The sequence below is a fragment of the Stegastes partitus genome, unplaced genomic scaffold, assembly GCF_000690725.1.
Source record: "Stegastes partitus isolate 25-593 unplaced genomic scaffold, Stegastes_partitus-1.0.2 Scaffold134, whole genome shotgun sequence".
Lineage (NCBI taxonomy): Eukaryota > Metazoa > Chordata > Actinopteri > Pomacentridae > Stegastes > Stegastes partitus.
The window spans coordinates 624,987-647,075 of record NW_007577865.1 but is presented as its reverse complement, the minus strand read 5'-3'; the positions used below and the strand labels follow the sequence as shown (position 1 = coordinate 647,075).

Here is a 22,089-nt window from a genome sequence, read left to right as displayed (position 1 = left end):
TCCAAGTCTGATCTAACCCTAATATGTATTGTCTGCCAATACTGAGTCCCAATCTGATCCCATTTTTTCCTCACTAATACACACTTCAAATACAAAACGTTATTAAAATCCAATGTCAATGCTTGACAACTGAATAACTGCAATGCATGAAGAAAAATGCATCCAAATAGTTTCTTAATGTTATGTAGGTGGTCACAAACCTTGTTAAGTTTTGGTAAGACACTGCTGACCGGGTACAGTCCACCATGGCTCCACAAGCTCCAAAAGATGGCAAAAGCCTGTATTCTCTACATCAGAACATGTCAGTTGATGAGGCATTCAGTAGGTCAAGCAGCTGGACCACAAAGCAGCTGTTTGAACTGGTTTGTATGAAAACTTTGAACTGAATTTTTTCCCATTTTAGAGTAAAACTCAGCTTACTACAAACCCAGTAAACGCCAAGACAATTTAAGGGACCTTTTAATGTGTCATTGAAACCACACTGGACCTGTCTGCAAGACAGGATCGCATCAATCCAACATCAGTCATTCAAGAGTTAAACCTCTTTCAAATTCATCTGTGTTCTTCAGTTATATGAGCAGGACCATAGTAACCATGACACAGGGAGGCTTCTCAGCCAATGTCAATGTTGTTAAATTCAGTACATGCTAGAAAATACAGTATTGGTGGGATAAAGGCTGATAAGACCATCATTATGTGTCATGAATTGGAGTCAAGTCACTGTATAGCAACTGGAAGAAAAGCTAATTGTGCCGAGTCAATTTTCAACCTCAAATACAGTGCTGCCCACTTAATGACGTACTGCTTTATAGAATATCCCGTTTATAATCATAAAATATCAAAGTCTGGAATCATTTCCTACATAACCTACAGTAAAACAGGCCATTTATTGTCATAGAATAGTGTCATAATCCAGTTTTTGTCATAATGAAATTCCAGGAATAACTTTTGCCCGTTTAAAGTCTGAATATAATCATATAATAACCTGTTGTTCACACACTGCCGGACATTAATCAGGGCACATCACCTTTTTTCATGTTCATGCACTTTTTTCTAGTTTAATCTTTAATGAAAGTTTAAAACAAGTCTCGTTTTCTTTCCTTAAATACTTTATTTCCCAAATACACGCTAAATACATTGGATGTACTTCATGTAGATGGTGCTGGTCCACTACATAGGCTAGTTTTCACATCCAAACTCGCCGCCATCTTGAAGCCCGCTTATTGGAATATCCTGGATATAGTCATTATTCCATCCTATTAATTGCTATTTAGCATTTTTTGTCCACCAAGCTCAAATACTTTGGAACTTCTATGATCAATTTGAACCAGCATCACATTTTTAGGCAAGCTCTGGAAGGCATCTCCCCATGCAGAACTACCGGTAACATTATCTTATTGTTGGAGAAAGAGTGACCCGCCAGGTCAAGTGCTTCCGGGAGCTTGCATTGTTTACCACACTGTAGGCTCCTCACCAGTCACAGTCCCACCAACAGCCTCTTGAATTGTTTACCGGTGTGACAGTGACGATATTCCACGCAGCTGCATGGCCTGACATGGAAAACAGATTGCCCAGAGCGCTCGGCCTGATTTTCTTTCGGGGGGGAGCTGCAGAGATGATCAGTTAGTTTGCATGACTTCACTGTCACCTTCAAGAAAGTCTTCACATGCTAGCTGTCACATCTAGTTTAACGTGCAAAACATTCAATTAAAACGTTATAATACGTTTGAAAAGATAAACTATATCAGGAATGAAAACTGGTATTTGTTTACAGCTACTGGAGGAACATATTCCAGACTTTGCAAAAGTTAAGGAGTGATTTGCCAAAATGCGAAGCTGCTTGTCAGAGCTCTGTCGTTTAGCCACCTGGTGTGATTGTTCTGCCTGAACAGATTCAGATTTGAAACCTAGCCATCACATTGTTTACCCCATTTCTGAAGTGCAATGTATTTCACTGAAGAAAAAGAAAAAGAAAAAAAACAATGAAGTTCCAGCTGGAGTTTCAGCGACAGGAAAAACAAGAACATATACCAGCAATAAACAACCAATCACAGAGGAAACTGTATGTCTAAAGCAAGTGTGAAGCAACTATAGATAATGGCTATATTTATTATCTGTCATCAACAACTGAAACAGGAAATATCCCCAATGCTGTATGTGTGAAATAGAAGTTACGCAACAGGATAATTGTGGATAAATACTATGTCCAAACAGCACAACCACAGTTAAGGTATGAGCAGCACTACGGCATCACAGTTCTATTTCAAGTATCAAGATTATAGTGTTTATTATGCTGTCGTTGTTTCTTAGCGTCCTAATATTGTTTAATTTAATTTACATTCAATTTGTTCGTCCGTGATAATTCACCAGACCCTTTCCAGACATGTGTTTTACTCGGGGACCTAAAGTGTGATGAATCTTAAACGGGCCTCGGCTCTTCGCTCCCAAGCGTGTTTTCCTACATTCCTCCACCTTTGCGCGCCCCGCACGGCTCCCCCTCGCACGAGCCGTTAATCAGCCGAGAAGGCGCGCTTTGGTAAGGCGACAGCCGACGAGACATGATGAATGCGACGTTAAATCAGTCGCAGACACTTCTTGTTGATTTTGAGTCTAATTAATGAATTGTGACACTGTGGCGCTGCATCGGGTTTGATGTAAATCTGCTTTATACACTGTGTGAGAAGTTTGTGTTGAAGATGTGCTTAAATTTATAAACCGCTTTCTACTTTGGATACACTGTGGTTAAATTAATTAGCATAAAATCCGGTCAAACTGCACTTTTGTGTGACTTTATCATCATTTTCTTTTGTGTAATTTTATATTTTGTATTTACATTTAAAGCAAAATATATACGTATACACATATATATACAGAATTGTGTTTATTTTGTTTAGCACAAGTATATTCAGCTCTTTTTATACATAGGCTTCGTTAAATACTGCTTCACCTGACTCTGATGAATATAATGAAATTCTCTCATTCAGCCATAGATTACGTTTACATTAATATTTCTACTGGCTTCATTCAGACGTGCTCCCCACAGAACCAGAGGGAGCCACAGCACGTGGGTGATGTCTGTCATATATTTCAGGTTGGACGGTACATCATCAAGTGATGCAGAATAATGGATTAATAAATTAAAGACTAAATAGAAACTAATAGCAGCTTATTAAACTGTCCACATAACTAATAGACTAGTGCAGTTATGATTTCCTACATACTGACAGTGCTATGGGTCTATGTGTTGTGATAACGACTGCTTCACCATCATTTAAATAAAAATGCCAACAGCTGTGATAAAGCTCAGGACTTAACCTGGCTGTAATTTAAAATAAAGACATGACTGCAGTTTACAAATGGTGACAGCTCACCTGTTTAATGTGAAGTCAGGTGCACAGTGTGATTCTATGTTAGAGCACAGGGCTATACTACGAAGCAAGTCTTAACAAGGCTTAATAAACTATATACATTTATTAGAAGTGAATCTCATTAGTCTGAGATGTTCGTCCCTGTTTTCATCTCAGTGAAGTTTTCTTCAGCTTCACCAATACTGTTGCCGTTGTTAAAGTGGTAAAGAAATCTTATTATGTCGGAACAATTAGGAGCTTTTGTAGAAACGTGACCAGGGCGCTTATTGTAAAATCAACCTGACATGTTCAGTTGAGTGCATGTCTGAAAGGATGCTTTGCCATTTGAGAAATCACATTAAAATACAAAAAGCAAGAGTAAATTAAGAAAAAAATCTTCACAATACGTGCAGGATTTTTTTTTAAAAAGAAGAAAATTAAAAAAATAATTAACAGTGCTACAATTATGACAAACTAAATAAAAATAAATATACATTTGAGATGCAAAATTCACAAAATACATTTCCAGATGCATTAAAAAGTGATGAGCTTCGCTGGAACAGATTGTGGCCGCAAAACGTTGTAATAGTTGATTTGTAAGCAGTGTTGGAAAATGAGCTGAACATGTCAGTTGTCTGTTTGCATATTTGTTTGTTTTGAGCATCCATGCTATGAATGTAAATTGATTTAATTAACTCATGACTCATGAACTGAATGTAAAAAACGAGTCAAGCATGGTGCAGTCATGTCCACCAGTTTTTGAAACATTTCCATTGTAGTCTGTGCTATTTGCAGTATTTTTATATTATTTTTTTGTATATATATTTGCATGCTGGTTCTGCATGTGCTCTGTTTTTTCTCTCTCCATCTGTGTGGTGAAATTGACAAATGTCTTTTCTTAATTTGCTTCTCTTTTGTCTGCACGTGTTTGCTCTGCATCTGCAGAGCCCTCGTTGCCACTGTAACCTATATACACGATAGATGGATAACTGAATAATGGGTTTGAGTGATAGTAGAAGATAAAAGTGAGGCTGAAACAACATGATAAATTACACTTGAGTCATGCAGAGGAAAAGCAGAAAGTCAATAAGTTATGATTGATGGGACAATATATGAATCTTTGTGACAAAACGACTGAAAAATTGTAAAAGTAAAGCGCATCCCAGCACAATGCCATTTCAGGTAAACGTCACTGCGCCGTGGTCTTCTAGGACCACAGATGTAAAAAACGGCATGCATGCTATGTGTAACAAACTACTTTCCAATTTTAGCCGTTGATAAAGCCGGATGGAGATGGCCATCGTTTTTAATTAAAGCACAGCCTATGACTGCAGTCTGTCATTTCCTCCCTCAGACTTGAAATGAGGGCCATGTGCAGCTACTGTACATAATGTTTTATTCAAGCCACAGATCACATTCAGATTCCAAATGATGAGAACATTGTGCTGATAAAACAGAATAGTAGAACATTTTGTTGTTTAACAAGCTCTTTATCACTCTCTCTGCCTCTGAATACATTTTGATCTTCCCAGCCTCCAAATCCACTCAGAAGAAAGAGGGAGCATGTAAAACAGAATAATATAACACATCTTGTTGTTTTAGCAAGTTAGAAACAATTTAACCTTAAAAATAGTCCCAAAAATCTCACACCATAGATGCCCTGAATACTGTATATCATTAATGGGAACGCCCCCCCTGCTGTGATTATGCTTAATTTTTCTTTCAGTAGTGTTTAAAAGACAAGTTTGCTCCTCTAATGTATTCAGCAGAAGGTAATAAGCTCATTGGAATGATTGTGTGTCATGCAGAGTTCATAACATTTCTGTTTTTTTACTGTTTTGATCAGCAAATAGTTTCAAAGCCGGGTCATAAATAGGACGTGTTCTCCGTCCCTGAGGAAGTGTTGACAGTCGACTTCTGGCTCGACAAAAGCATTTCCAATCATCTCACGTACCAGAATAGCCCCAACTCAGAGTTTTAAAAAAATAAAGCCGTACAGTACGCAACAACAGCTAAGAAACAATGAAACCTTAAATGAGCTTCTTTATGGAAATTATTTGTACTGTCAGATAAGCTTTACGTCTGTATGAGCTATTATGTTGTTTGCTTGAAGTAATAATCAGCTTCAGCTTTACAAAGAGCAGATGGATGTCTCCTGCTGGTTTTTGTTCCAGCTGATAGTGGAGTATTGCAGCTGGACAGAATTATGGATGCACGATATATCGGCGACCACATTGGTATCGGCCGATATTTGTGTTTTTCTGATATATCGGTATAGGTTCGTTGAACAAATTTAGCCAATGCTTGTCTAACATTAGCGCCTTCGTCTCTACATTTGATATTGCTGCTATTTCACAGATGTTTTTACTTAAACGGTCCTGGACTTGAATGTTAAATATGTTTTAATACGTTTTACTTTTGAATACGTAATAAAGAAGACTATGTGGTCTAATTTAGGCTTTTTCTGAATAGTTTTCACGTTCTCACAGTGCCTACATATATTGTTGACGTGAAAAAAAATTAATCGACATTGATATTATCAGTTATCGGCGATATCAGAAATCTTAATATCGAATATCGGTATCGGCCAGAAATTTATAATATCATGCACCACTAGTCAGAACAGTCTGACTCACTGGATGTAGACTTCAGGTATAATCATTTCTGTCGCACATTTCACGTAGCTTTTTCCGCCCCTTCCACTACGTATTGCTGTTTTTAATGACAAAAAAATAAAATCAACAACAACATCAAGTTTTGCCAACGATTTGGATCTCCCTACATGCGACCCTTCCGCCCAGTTCTCAACTCTCTCGACACTATTTTGCAGACAGACCAGAAAGGATCGCTCCATCGTTGGCTTAGCGCTGCCTGAGATAATTGTGATTGTTTTGTTGAAGAAGTAAAACCAATTAGACTGGGTTTTTTCCTCCACTATAGCAGATTTAATAATGGAGTGCAGCCAGGACATTCTCCATTGCTCACACAGCACTGTAGAGAAAGGTCTGATGAGATATGCAGGACATCTTCTGCTGGGATAAATACTTTTCTGCTGCTCTTTTACTCTTGATACATACTTTAACCACTTATCTAAGTTCATAAAATAGCAACATTTGATTTTGTATTTCAGCCTCTCCTCCATAATGGAAAAGATTGTCGACATTGTGTCTAAATCCATTACTTTATAGCGTAAATAGCTCTAGAGTTTCTAGTCGACCGTCAATATCTGATCATGAGATAAAAATAAGACCTGAGCAAATGTCAAGCTAAGTTACTGAAGATGAACTTCACTGAATGTGTAACATAAATCTCTCGATCCCTCAGTTTCAGCCCGACTCCTGCTGCTTATTGGCGTTAATAACAAAACAATCAGCTGGATCATTATTTATACTGGCGCAGAAACGAATATAAAATCAAACATTCTCATGTTAAATCCCATCTCAGTGCTTTGATTTCTAAAGGATTTTCTCCTCCTTCCTCGAGTTTGGTGTTGATGTTGCAAAGTGTTTGCTTGAAGGGAATATTTGGATTTAAAAAAAAAAAGATAAAAAAAACAAAACAACAAAAAAAAAACTTGCCACTGCTGTCGTGTGGATGATGCTCATTGCAGATGATTGCAGTGCGACGTCTGTGCATTTTGATTCGAGTCGACTCTAGAAGTGGTGACTCGTGGGAGTAGGCGGCGAAAATTCAGATGCCGCTTTGCTTGCTCCGAGTACATCTGTTTCTATCTAAAAATTATATATATATATTTCAATTTGTTTGCATCCCTAATGGTGATGAGGACAGAATGAAACGTTTTAATTTCACCTGCATTCTTGGAAAGCCGCCGCCGCCTGCGTGCTGCTCCTATTATCGGTGCAGGAAGAAATCTCGCATTCAAAGCGGAGGAAGTGTCTTCCTTGTTTTGCATCCATTATTCAGCAGTCTAACTCTCCCCTGGGCAATACAGAGTAACTTCTGAGACCTTTAAATGAATCAAAAAGCTGGGCCAGTGTGTCTCATGCCTGCACTTTTTTTTTTTTTTTGGGAACCATTTCTGAGAGTCTCCCACACACTCGAACCCTCCGCTCTGCCCGATCCTTAAAAAAAAAGATATATGGACCAGCAGCAGGATGGCTATTGTATTTTTCTCACGATTCATTCGTAATGAAACCATTGTGCATACGTGTGATTATGTGTGGGTCTGCGAGCAGGACACTGGCTGTGAGTGAAAGTGTGTGTGTGGGCTGTGGGGAGATTGCTGAGGTGCTATAGATAACCTAAATCCAATCCTCTTTTCTACTGGAGGAGATACTGATGAAAACTGAGATGGGCTGCGACAATATCTGTGCCGCTGCTGCTGGGGGGAAAAAAAAAGACATTAAAAGAAGCTGCGGATGCTTTACCACGAGGTGCTTCCCTTCCCGCGGAGCTGGAAACCTGAGCGTCGAGGGTGCCGATGTTTACAGGCTGTTTCCAGCACCTTCTTTCCCTCTTCTCCGGAGGGCGCGCGGGACTTTTATGAAACACAAAGGGACACTTTGCGCCTCTGGAGATTCCCACATCATAACACGCTGGCTTGATTAATGTGACTGCATAATAGATCAGCGTGCGGATCCGTGCCTGACGAGACCAATCATTTTGTGCACAAGTGACACAACAGAAGAAAAACACACTCGCAGCGCAGTCGCCGCTGCCCACACGACTGATCAAAACCGCCGGGCTAGTTAAGGGTGATCTCTACTTTTATTCTCCAGCTCGGTCGACCTAAATACAGTTCAGCTCTACAGTATCAGTTTTCAAAAGGTGACAAACAAGCAGCAGAGTAAAATGCAGTGAAAATAAAGTGCGATGCTTAGAATGTGGCTCGGCGAGCAATTAGGGAATGTAACACCTTGCAAGTGTAAAACAAGTTTGAGCTGAGCGCCGTGACCTGAGAGCGCAATGAAACGGCAATTAAAGCAAGACGAGGCGTTCTCCTGCAGCTGCACAACAAATCTCATCGCCCGCTCCCGCATTATTTATTTACGTCGCGGACACCGTTTCCACCGTCATTCGACATGTAAAATTACCTTTTCCGGCGTCGAACAATTCAACTCTTTCATTGTGCATTTAACAAAGTGGCAATTACGTCCAGAGTATTTACATGTTGGGAGCGCTGCCAAAGGGAAGTGTTGGCCATATGATCATAAAGAGTATATGAAAAGGCTTTTTCTCATTCAGGTGACGGTTCCGGGAAACGTTGTGCATTTTTACAAGAATAATTACATAAGGTTGGAAGAGCAGAGCATGTACTTGAATAATGCAGCTAAGCAACTGTATAACTTAATGAGCTCTTTCACCCTGACCTCATTACTGAGAAGATCCTGAAACTTTGATTATTAAATAATTGTGATCAAGCTCTGTATTATGCAGCCAGAAAAAAAAAAAAGTGTTTATAGGCCAACCTCCTGATTCAGCACTAACCTGCTGTAATAATATCTAACAAAAACGTAGGGGTGTTTTCTTTCAGTTTTACCTTGGAATAAATTGGTTTAGGTCAGGGGTTCTTGTCTCCTGGGCCAGCACCGTGACTGTGTTTAGAAAAGAGCGTTAATGGAAGGTAAAGTTCCATGATTTTAAGGATAAAGTGCATGTGCCAGTGTCAGGTTCTACAGATGGATGCATGGTCCATGAGCAGGGTTATTCACCAACAAAGTATTTGCTGTCTCTATTTATGTCCTCAGTCGGATTCAATTTTCATAAGTATTTGACTCAAAATTCTATTTCGATCCTGACTGGACCTGGTCTTGACTCAACTCAAGAGATTTTCCTGAATACAAATATGATATCAAATATAAGCAGACTTAAAAGGACGAAGTGCCTGAGTCATTTCTTTTTTCATTCTGCTGCCACGGGAAGGAAAATCAGTGAATACGATTTCCTTTAGCCTGGCAGGTACTGACAGTTGACCTTTTCCATTAACGGTGGAGTATAAAAGCCCAGGGCTCATGCTCCTCACTTGCCTCCTATTGAGCATGAGGGGAGCATGTTGTACATGTTACCCCCGAGTAACCCTCTAAACCAAAGGTGAGGCCCCATCAATCATACTGAGCAAAGTCAAGGCCGACATCTCTCCCAGGAGCTGACAGCAGAACAAAAAAGCTGATGCTTCACTGTTCTTTGTTAACAGGCTTCACTTATCAGGATGATGGCAACACAGAGCATTGCACATTGTCCTCGTCCCACTGGTGAGACATTGGGCATTTTAGAGATTTTCTGTTTTTTGAGGATTTTTTTTCGTATCAAACAAATGTCCCTTGATCTGTCCTTAAAATACTGGCTGACCCTGTCTGCATATCAAACAGTCCCACAGGGGTTCCCGATCCCGAGGTTTAGAGACGGTTTTAGATGATCACAGTGCCTCAATCTGTAGCACAGACGAGCAGTGCTGCATGCAATCCTATTTGCCCCGAAATGTTGCCTCAGGCCGGAAGACTAAGTGGATTTTGGGGAAATCACGACCCCTGACAAGCTTTGCTTCAGTAAATAATGACAGTGCCAAGTGTCTGTTCATTAGACTAATCACTGATCTAATCACTTCTCATTTAGGCAGTGGATGTGACTCAGTCTTTGGGACCAGTCAGATAAGTGCGAAAAACACCAAAATAAACTGAGTCTATTAGGTTAGACATTTGTAGTAATGATTCAAAGTTAACTTCAGTGTCGTACTTCCAGGCTGTCTGACTGTCTGTTCCACTGTGCAGCTCAGCTCCAGGAATTAAAATAAACGTTTTGTGGGAACGTAAGTATTAGGCCAAAATAACCACAGCATCACTGTGATTTCTAATGATTCACTGCTGTATTTGGATTAACATCTTGCACTTGAAAAAGATGCTGATAGCATGACAGAGCTGACTCATTAATCTCAACTTCAACCAGTTAGCTTACCAGTAAGGGACGGAGAGCCGCCACCCTTTTCAAAGTCATAGCATCTGTCCTCATCAATGTCTTTTGCTCTGTTTTGATGGCAAACTAACGAAGATCATCATAGCTAGCACATGCCAGTGCTAATCAGCAAGAATAAATTAACCGACTTGCTGAAGTGACGAATGGTGATGGAATCTGGTAGTGGGATTGGACAATTTTAGAATACAAAAACAACTTTAAAATCAGCGTCCACCACAAATACTACCATAATTTCCAAACTATTGAACGCACATGAATGTAAGCTGCACCCACTAACTTTAAAAAGAAAGGACATTTTGTACATATATGTCTATAAGCACCTGTCTATAAGCCGCAGGTGTCCACATTGTTACATGAGATATTTACAAAGTAGGATGTTAAACAGAAAGATTTTTTAAAATTTTAATTACTGGTAACATGCACAAATCCATACCGTAAATGCTTTTTTTCCGAACAGTGCCTGTAACACGTCTGGTTAAAAAAAATTAAAAAGTACAGTAGCCTACCATGAAAAGTCATTGATCACTACCTTCATCGTCCTCCTGCGCACTAAAACCACTAAAGTCGTCTCCTTCAGTGTTGGAATTGAGCAGCCTCAGAACTACCTCGTCACACACTTCCTCAGTCTCTCTTTCGTTGTGGCTCTCAATGTCACTTTCGTCTCGACGCAAATTTGTAAAAATCCATAAATTAGCCGCATCATTGTTTAAGCTGCAGTGTTCAAAGCGTGTGGAAAAAAAGTAGCGACTTATAGTCCAGAAATTACGGAAGATGCATCTTATACAAAGATGCAAATGATTAGATACATAAAGTGAAGTTCCCCACAGTGGCTCTTCAGGATATGTCTTTTGACTGCTAGCAGTCGGAGAACAGGCCGCGGCTCTTTGCGTGACAGCTCAGATAGACCGATTTCAAAACCCGCAGCAAAATCCAGCTTCTCTAAATATCTTCCAAACTCACATTTCTGCTCTGTATGTTTTTCTCTACATTCATGTAGTCAGACAACATGGGATAACTGCAAATTTTCAATCAAGTTTAAACAGTTCCATCCCAAATGGTTGCATGGCTTCAAAGCACAGTGCTGCGTTTGCTATTTTGCAGATGATGTACAAATATATATGTCTATAAAAGTAGTAAATAGGGACTCAGTGCAGCCCTTGCTGATGTGGTTATTTTTAAATTTCTTATTTCTCATAGTTAATGAAAATACAACTGGGATCATTATGTTTGGTAGCGTGGACCTTTTGGATGACCCTGACTGCACTCTTGGCCCTTTGGCTTCTTAAAATCGATTTTCTGTGAAAAAGCTTGCAGTTATATGTGACATTTCCTTTAAAGCTGATCGACGGATCAGCTCGGAAGTTAAAACTGGATCTTTTGAGTTAAAACTTTTAGCTAAGGTGAAGGCCTGTCTCTTTGCCAAAGACTTTGAAAAAGTTATTCATGGTTTTGTTACCATTCAGTTAGGTTTTTGTATGTGGGTGTAGAGCGCTTCACTCCTCTATTCAGCATCTGCAGCTGGTACAAAATGCGGGTGCTGATCTTTAGGAAAAGGAAAAAGAAGTGATAACATAACACAAGTACTGGCCTCCCACCACTGGCTTTTTGTCCATTTCAGGATTGATTTTAAGATTCTATAATGTGTTCTTAAGGCTTTAAATAGCTTGTAGCCACAGTATTTAACAGAACCCTGGTACTCTCACTCCTCAGCTACAACACTGAGGTCAATCAGCTAGATGGTCCTGGATATTGACTGGTATCAAAATGTAGGTACCTTTCAAAAGCTTTAACTTCTTTTGACCAACCACCCGTCCCACATGGTTTTAAAATGGCTTAAAATGCACTTTTACCAGTGAACCAGTGAATAATCAGGAAACAGATAACAGATCCATGGAACCAATGCTATGTTGATTTATACCACAGTATCGATGCTCAAGTTCGATTATACGTAAAATCATGCTGAACAAAAACATTTCGCCTTTAGATTGTCACACCTGGATTGGATGTTAAATTGATTTGGTTGCAGCTAATAACAGAGCTCAGATATGTTCTTCAGCCTTGAATGAACTTCATGTCGCTGTCTTCTGTACTTACAAAGTTATGAGGGCTCAAGAAGTAGACAAAGTGACATGAATTAAAAACTGCAAAACTTCGACCAACCCTATGTTCTAAGGGCATCTAATTCAGGAAATGTTCATAAAATGAGGGTAGAATTTTGTGTGGCTTCATCAAATATCCAAACAAATCAGCAATATTTGTACATTGGACTTTGAGGGGGAAGAACAATGGTGCTTGTTGTCTTCTGTCAACTTATGGATTTGGTATTCTCTGTATTTAACTGATCAGCATCAAGTCAGGTCAAGTACCTACCCTGGACCTGGTACTTTTTTGTCCCCAACAGCTCTAAAAGAGGGTCTACAGGGGCGGTTTTTGTGGTCAAAACACGTGCAATGTTTTTGTGTGTTGTAAGAGTTAATTGAATCATGTGAACCCAGTGCTGTAAATTGAAACCAATTGTGGGCTAACTGTCATGTTGCAGTCATTCAAGGAACATGTTATGTATTGAGCTTGTATTAGCTTTTCATTTGCGTAAACATTTACCAAATGAGCTCATCCATTTGTGTTGTTGCTAAAGCAGAAGTTCCAGACACTGCCCAGCAAATAAGTTATTTTCAGGATAATCATACACATCATAAAAAATAAAATAACCAAATACAGTTATGCAATGAGGTTTCAGTGTGATAACAATGTTGGACCGAGCCGGTGTTTCACACACTGTGTCCTAATCAACATCTCCCAAAGTCTTCCACTGGCATGATACACACTGAGCAGCGCCATTGCTTTCATTAGTTGCCATTGGCCATTAGTTGCCATTTTTAGAGCAGCTGCATTGTGCCGAAAGAACTGATTAAACATGCTCCTGCTGGAAAACTTTGCGAGCTTTTTTGGGGGGAATTTGAACAATATGACTCCAATCGCAAAAATAACTAAATCAAAAGCTCTTCTGGAGTACAACAGAAGGAGAGGACCACAGGGAATTTTTCAATAAATTAAAAAAAAAAAGGCTTGACTATAATGAACACATGATTGAATCACTGCCTTTCATCGTTTGCAGGAGAATGCCTTTGCCTCGACGGCTATATGAAGGACCCGGTGCACAAGCACCTCTGCATCCGCAGTGAGTGGGGGCCCAATCAGGGGTAAGTTATGATAATTACCTCATGACAGTTTGTGATTACTCATTGTCATGACAAAGTGAAAAACAGCATAAGATTCGTCCTGCACAAGAAGCCAAAGGTTTTGAAGTTGCTCGCGTGAATCAAAAAGAATTGTGCTGTTTCCAGTACCAATTAATATTTTGAATCAGAGAAAATGATGTGAGCACAGAAAGCACACTGAACTAATGAGGTGATAAAATGTGGGGTATATCACATTTGAGACATGTAAAGGAGCATTAACACATGAGATGCTGCCAAAAGCTTGATTGCCACACAAGGAGGAGGACATGGATTTGTAAAACCACTGACACAAGAGTTGAAACCCTGGCTTAGATGTGCTGCATAATGTACATCATTAGTCCCAGCCTTTGGAAAATTGCATTGTTTCGAGTTAGGATTGTAACTTAATCAACAAAACTTCCAAAATAGCTCAAATGTGCTTTCCAATGTTTCAATTAAACAATAATTTCGTTTAAAGGACCAGTGCATAAGATATTTGAGGAGCTATTAGCAGCAATAGAATAGTCATATTTATGTTTCTGAGTGTGTAACCACCTGTAACTATGAATGATTTTCTTCTTAAGCTTAGATTAAATCTTTTAGTTGTGCATCAGCAGCAGGTCCTCCTTGGAGCCCATCGCATTACACTGACATGTTCTACAGCAGCCTAGAAGGAACAACCCAAGCACTGCCTTTAGAGAGGGCTTTTTTTTTTTGTTATATTTTTACCCTGAAGTGGCAGCAGCAGTAGGTGGGAATTGTCTTCAGCTGGTTGGATTATGCAACCTCACCTGCTAAACCCAACATTGTGGTCTTTTAACCAAATCTTGTGGAGGAATTGAAAAACAAGATCATAGGCGGCGTGCAGAAGGACGACACACAATCACCCTTTTTCTCCAATCATAATAGGCTGAGAAGTGCTTCCCATGAAGAGTGATTCAACCTTTATATTTGTATGCAATGGGTGCCCATGAACCAAAAATACTTTCATTCATAGATGTAGAAAGACCGCGCTGTGACTTTCAGCACCATCAATAAATTCCCCTTGGACCAATGGTGAAGCGAGACATTTCTACCTGCTTTATCACATTTTTTATTTTTTTTTTGGTCTATTCATCTCTCCGGACACAAGGGCACTTTTCAATAATGATTCAAAGTGATGTCTTGATATCTTTTGGCTTTGAAAAACGCTGTTGCAGACCTTTTTCTTCCCAGGAAGTCATATAAACACTTAATTGGGGTCACATCTGCTTGCTTTAAAAGTCCTTGACACTTGGCTAACACCGCCACCACAGTGCCAACCCCTGGGTGACCACTCAGAGCGAAGGTATCGGGGTGCTCCCGTCCCAGCAAATACATCAGAGAAGACAGTGCTGACCTACGGGACAAATCCCTGCCGTAACCCCACATCCTACGAGTGGCTGCAACAGCAATATCGACGCAGTGTTTCGATGTTCAGCAGCGTCAGAAGATACAGTCATGCAATACTGTTACGGTGTTTAAACGTATCGGACCATCGTGATCAGCGTTGCAAATCAATGAGCAGGACTGCCTTAGAGCGGTATTGAATTTTTATGGGATCTGTGATTAATGTAATGAAGTATTGATTGGTTAAGTAAATCATTCATTGGATTCGATATATCACTCGCTGGCTTATCTAATGTTACCATTTTTAAATAATTCGTTTAGCAACAGGTTTTCCAGTCGATTTTATGATACTGTGCTGCTTTTCTTTTTTCTTTTTTTTTTTTTTTTAAAGCTACTGTTTTCCATTTTCAATAACAGGTGTGTTGTAACAATACTTAGAGAAATATAGGCTCTGGCTGTTCTGAACAAACACACAATTACAGGAGCCACAGCTGACTAATCAGAGCTCCTGTTCTGACTTCATTTAGTCTTTAGATGTCACGCTGCTCTTCAAATTACGTTTCTTTACATTAAAGGAGTCGCAAAATGGAAAAAAAAAAACAAACATCAAGGCAATGAGCAAATTAAATATGGGTTGCATATAGTTGACGTAACTGTGTGGGTGTATGTATATTAAATGATTGATTGCTTCATTCAAATCCAAACGTAGGTAATTATTTAAAGCTTTCTGAAGTTCGTCAATTGATGAATCAGGTTTGGATGTATTGTCCAGTTGCACACTTACCTCTACAGGCTGTTTTTTATGTCATTTAATTAACTGTGCATTCGTTTTTACCATCAAGTAACTTAGATGATATTAGAAAGTAAATGTGACCTGAGGAAACACAACTGCTTTATGGAAGAATACACTATCAGCAACCCTCTCTCATAAAAGTGTGTGTTCTCATACAACAAAACTGAATCTCAGTTATGTTTTGAAAGACATTTGTTTTTTCCCAGTGAGGTTTGATGTTGTGGGAAGTGTTTCTGCTTTCAATGAGTCAAGAAAGTGGAAGTACATGTCTGAAACAAGACTCCATCCCACGTAGGAGCAGTATTTTTAGACCCACGTTCCACTTTTTAGTCGCTGATTTATTTTTGTTTTTAGTCACTCTTTAGTCAGGTTTAGGCCCAGATACTACTTGGTTATGTTTAGGACAATATCATGGTCTTTCTGCAAAATGTTTGGCGCTTCATCTACAATTCTACAGTTTCATTTAGCAGACGCTTTTATCCAAAGCGATGTACGTCTGAGAGCAGATACAACACAAGCAAGGATCTAGTCAGGAGAAAACAGTCTAGATAAGTGCCATAGAACAAGTTCAAGTGTGATAGGGCGTTGATGCCAATCGCAGGCCATCTAATATTCGATTGGCTGTTTGAAAGGCAATACAATAAACAATAGAAGTGCTTAAGATTCATTTTTGCTCACTGTTTGGTTATGTTTAGGAGGGAACATGTTTGAAACTTCTAATCCATTTTCTGGGTTACCAGTGTGGCAAGTCCCACCCCATCTAACATCTGATTGGTCGTCAGAAAAGGAGCGCCAGAGAGAACGCAATATGATAAATAAAGATATGTTGATGTTCAACACAGTTCTTCTCAAACAAACACGATGCAGGAGAAAATAGGTTTACCTTTAAAAAGAATGCAGTTGTAAGAACATTGCTGTTGTAGGACCGTTGGTGCACAGGTAGTGGAACTATCCTGTGGAGTTTTTTTTGGAGAATTTATCCACGAGATGTGGAAAAAATAAACATAAATGAAAATAATCAAGCGTTCAAGGCATTTCCATTCTTACAAAAACACATTTGCAATAACCACGGGGATGCAAACGGCAACATAAAGAGAGCACCTCCTCGTAAAGCTGCTGCTCCGCAGCTTTACTTGTGGCTGAAAACTCCACAGGGTAGCTTTTTTACGAAATGTTAAGAACAAATAAATAGCCCACTCTGACTTTTTTTGTGCTTTTTTTTCCCCCCTATGTGTTGTGGACTGGCACTGAGTTCTACGAGCACTTAAAACCTTTTACCACACAGCGAGAGTGAATGTGATAAAAGGCGAGAACAAGTCGCGCTAAATTCTTAACCTGAAACGTCCCCAGCTAGCAGGCAGCAGACGGAGCACGCCATTTTCTCTTCGTTTTGTCCTCTCCCAACCTCACCGAAGCATTTTTTGTTTATTTATTTATTTTGGCACTACATTTTACAACTGATTTTTTATTTTTATTTTTTTCTCCCCTCAGCCCACCCGACTGTGCACCTCTGTGCCTCGCTCCCTGAGTCCCTGTCATTGTGAAACAGAGTGGGCATCCTGGGGTGACTTAAATGTTTAATGACCGTCGCCCCTGGCATGGAAGCCGCTCTCCTCATCCCCGATGTTCTTTTTGCTTACAGTAGCGTTGGAGTTTGCTCAGAATGACATCGGGCCGCTGTCACTTCCCCTCCTTACACTCTCACTTTCCAGACTGTTTAGTCCCCGAGCTGCCACTCCCCATTTATCTCCATCATTCTCCCTCTCTCGCTTCTGCCTCTTGGCATCTGTTCCGTCCCCTCGATGTTCCTCTCACTCTTTGTCCCTCTTTTCCCTTGTCTGCTCCCTCCATCACCTTCCCTCCTGCTCAGCCTCTCCCCTCCCTTCTTATCCCCCTCTGCTGGTAAATAGATATGAGCCAAAGTCACATTGCATGTCACCTGCCAGAGAACACATTTTTCAATCAACATGTTTACACACGGCACACGTCGTAGCGCCGCCGCCTGTGATTTGTGGGGCTCTGGAAGGCGGGAACTGCTGGAAGTTAGACACAGGAACACAGCTTGTGATTTTAGGGGGTTTAGATTAAGAGGATGGGTACACTGAAAAATTTAACACTTCTCTGGCTTTGATTTTAACACACAGTTTTATTCTCTCCTCTTTTTTTTTTTTTTTTTTATATATTTTTTTGCCTGTTCCTCTGATCTATTCTTTTTTTTTCATACCAGTCCCTGGCCTTACACCATCTTCCAGCGCGGTTTTGATCTTGTGATGGGAGAACAACCCTCTGATCGCATTTTCAGGTAAGGAGAACTTCACAAAACTTTGTTTTATCCGACTACATTTTCCGCGGAGCCGCAGTCAAATAACTTGTTAGAATTGCGATATGCCAGCTTTGATTGTCTTTCTCCCTCATGATTACGGGAGGATTGTGAGCTCTGGCTTGCAGAATGCCGTCTGTAGCTGTCAGTTTTAAAGGTGCTCTGTAATGGAGTGAGAGGTGAGATTCTCAATTGGAAGCAGCGGAGCCGCTTCATTTTCCATCAGGTCAAATAATCAGTCTGTTCTGATGGTGAGAATCAATTCTGAAAGCAATTTTTACTCTACATGTCTGTGAAATTGATTGGGGAAAGATAATTCAGTTGGCTATGGTAGGCAGCAATTAATATCGAGCAATAATTACTTTTGTGAAAATGTGATCACAGGAGCAGGTTTCATCGTCCTCTGCAGTGTGATGAAAATTAAATATAAATGTATTTTTCTTTTCGTTACCAATATATTAAAAGACAGCCAAAGCACACTGTATGTTCATATTTTCTATCATTTAAAGCACATTGATTCATATTAAAATGTGAATCTTACCAGCATGTCACTGTTGTGTTACACCACAACTTGTTTCCACTTCCTCAAACTGTCTACAAAATCATTTAGTAAACATTTAAAGCAACATTAGTTTAACCTTGTAGCCTCTTAGATTCAGTATAACGAGATGTAAACACAACGATCCCAACCATCGCTGGAGTCTATCCCAGCTGACTCAGGGTAAGGACAGAGGACACCCTGGACAGGTCACCAGTCTATCACAGGGCTACACTTAGAGACAGACAACCAAGCACACTCACATTCACACCTACAGACAATTTAGAATCACCAATTAACCTCAACATGTTTCGGGACTGTGGGAGGAAGCTGGAGAACCCGGAGAGAACCCACGCTGCACGGGGAGAACATGCAAACTCCACACAGAAAGATCCCGGATGTCCTCACTGGGACGCAAACTGGTGACCTTCTAGCTGTGAGGCAACGGTGCTAACCACTGTTCCACCTCGTAGCACCTCTAAATAATCCTTTAGTAAATATTTAAAGCAACATTAGTTTAACCTTGGAGCCACTTAGATTCAGTATAACGAGATGTAAACACAGCGATGGCTCGTTATCACCCCATAAAGTTGCCTAAATGGAAACTGTGTGGCCAAGACTTAGCTCAAATCAAGCAGACAGTTTTTTGCTCCCGTCTTTTCTTTACCTGATCAACAAATGATGTTTGTTTTTATTTTTTTTGTTTACTTCAAGATTGAAATAAGCATTTAATGCCACTGAAAAGCATTTTTAGCTTGAAACTGAAATCAGCTCACGACAATCTCAAAAACATGTCCGGTGTTTCATAAGTAACAAACTGAAGTGAACAATTCAATTTACAGGGTTTGTGTGTCATTATTCTTCTTCAGAATCGATTTCCAGTCAAACATTTACAACTTGCCAGCGGTTTTGTAGTGTTTGAGCAGAGTCATAAGTGAGCTGGTGTGCTTGAGCTGCAGCCAGTAGCAGAGATGTGGGCAGAGATGAGTGTACAAATTACATCTAAGCCTTTTCAAGGCAGGAAGGTTTTTTTATTTTTTGTTTGTTTTTTTCATGGCCAAAACTCTAAATATGTAATTTCTAGACAAATAATTTTTTTTTAGGGGTTCAGCCAATAACCGAAGAGGAGCTTTAAGATACGCTGACGCTCCTTTTAGCTCTGTTTAGTTCTCCACCATCTTTTCAAGGAACTTTTCGTTAACACCTCCGTTAATAAAATAACAACAGCTGTGTCTGTTAAGCACATATTTTGCTCGATTTCTACGTCATACAACATCCCAGCATCATGTTTCTAGTATTGCCAGATTCCATACTCCCTCCACTACACAGTTATAAAAAGATATCTCTGCGTCTACAGTCTTTAAAGCTGTGAAACATGAAATACCAACAATTTTATTTTCCTTTCTGGATGTAAAGCCTAATAAAAAAAATAAATAAATAATATTATTATTACTTCAAATGACTGCAGAGCTGGATAGCCTGGACTGTTCTGAAAAAGAAAAGATCAGATAAGAGCTTAAACATAAAGACAGTGAAAGTACCCTAAAAATAGCCCGGGGTTTAGCCTTTTTTAAGGATATAAATAAAATAAACCGTCAAGACGTGTTTTAATGTTTAACGTGCTGGATAGCCCTTGTTCGTGTTTTATCACGGTAAATCTGACTTTGATTCGAATAAGCGTGCCTTAAATAGAACATACATCTCAGCAGAAACTCACTTTGCCATGTTCATTTTCACATCAACACGTATAGCAGCCCCTTGTCTGTGACGGAGGTACACAACGCTTTTCAGAACTGCTTTTCTCCTCAAGTTCCCTGACACGAGAACAAGCAGATCTAAGAGGAGGATGTGCCACTGCCTTCATTACAAGACTCTAACTCCGTGCGTGACAGTACAGCAGCAGAGACGACAAAGGATTGTTCGTGCCGTTGCTTGAACCACAAACCCATACGGTTCGTGCCGACCGCTCTTGTGGCTGTTAGCATTTCCTGTATGTCAAGAACAGACCGAGGAGGCTGAGATCACACTAATATCTCCAGGAGCTGCTTTGATCTATTCCCCTCTTCTCATTTCTCATTTTCTATTTCCGGCATTTGTTTCCTTTTTCTCCTCACGTCTTAGTCCCTCCCACCAGAGATGTGAGGTGAGGAGGTGAGAGGAGTCGATACAGCAGACATTTAACAAAATGAAACATCACTGCCTCAAAACCGTTGATTAAACATGAGGCGTGGATGAGCTGCATCTTCTGTTACCTCTATACTTGACAGTGTTTGTCAGATTACCTTAACAGTTTCACCTTATGGTAAGTATGTAGTTTTGAATCAATTCACACCATTCACTAGAATTTCACACACGTCATGAAGTATAAAAGAGGCGTAACACACAAAAGAGGACAATACAGATTAATGACTAAATGATAGATGCACACTTTCTTTTTAGTCCTGCTCCTCACATAGTTCATTGCAGCTGTGTGTCGCACCTCTTTCATGCATTATACGTGTACATTCCTGCAAGGGATAAAGCGAGGGTACAGCTCTCATCGCTTCTTCAACAACCTCCCTCTCTCCTCAGCCCTTTCTCCTCCACATGCTTTTGAGCATTTCAGTGCGCCTTTGTGAATCGATTGTAACTTCTTAGGTCAGCATTTATTTACATGTCTGTTAATCACATGTTGAATAAATGAGTTCATAGAAATAGAATGCTGACATGTTTCCAGGTGAGGTTGACCAACGTTACAGCAACATGAGTTTAGATTAAATTCAATCAAGTTTTATTTATATAATTTACAACATGTGTCATCTCATAGCACCTCACATAGTAGGTGAAGACCTTACACATTTTAAACAAAAAAACAGAGAACAAAACAATCCAAATTGACTGCGGATTCCCTTTGAGCAAGTAGTTGGCAATAGTGGGAAGGTACCAAAAAAAAACCTTTAACTGGGAGGAAAAAAAACAAAGAAAAACCTCAGATAGAACCAGGCTCAGGGAAGGCAGCCGTCTTCCTCGGCTGGTTGAGGTGAGATTGGGGATGTGTCTGTAACTCAACAAGAGTCAGAAGTATGGACCTCTTGAGGTTTCAGTCTGAAGAGGTTTCCTGGTCAACTGTAGGAATGTAGGACTTAGAGGTTCTTACATGGCAGGCAAACTAAACGATCAGAAGCCATCTGAAACAAGCAATGGGACTGTGTTCACTGTAATGTTATGACAAAGTTCTCATTCTTGTTCTTCTCCAAGAGATAGTTATGTTGGACAGACTGACTCCCTCTCCCCTCTGCAGTAGAGAATATGAAATGAAAAAATCCTTTATTTATCCCAGAAGGGAAATTCAATATGGACCAATTGTTAAACTCCATGTTGCATACAATGACAGATTTTCCAATGCCCCACTGAAGTGCTTGTATAAACTTCATTTTAATATTTAAAGTTCAAAGATTTGTTTTATTTTATTTATTTATGTTACCTTTATTTCACCAGGTAAGTTAGTTGAGAACTGGTTCTCATATTCAAAAACGACCTGGTCAAGAGGCGGCATACAAACAAGATGAACAATAAAAAACAGACTACATGGACAG

General features: G+C 39.8%; 1 protein-coding gene across 1 annotated transcript in view; it reads left to right on the top strand.

Annotated features, from left to right (window-relative positions):
- Positions 1–22,089, top strand: part of astn1 (astrotactin 1) — a gene marked incomplete at its 5' end in the record, with an annotated part of 380,551 nt that overhangs the window by 54,825 nt on the left and 303,637 nt on the right. The window contains 2 exons of the mRNA XM_008278851.1: positions 13,393–13,477; positions 17,884–17,958. Of these exons, the coding sequence (XP_008277073.1) occupies positions 13,393–13,477; positions 17,884–17,958 (160 nt within the window). The remainder of the gene's footprint in view (positions 1–13,392; positions 13,478–17,883; positions 17,959–22,089) is intronic.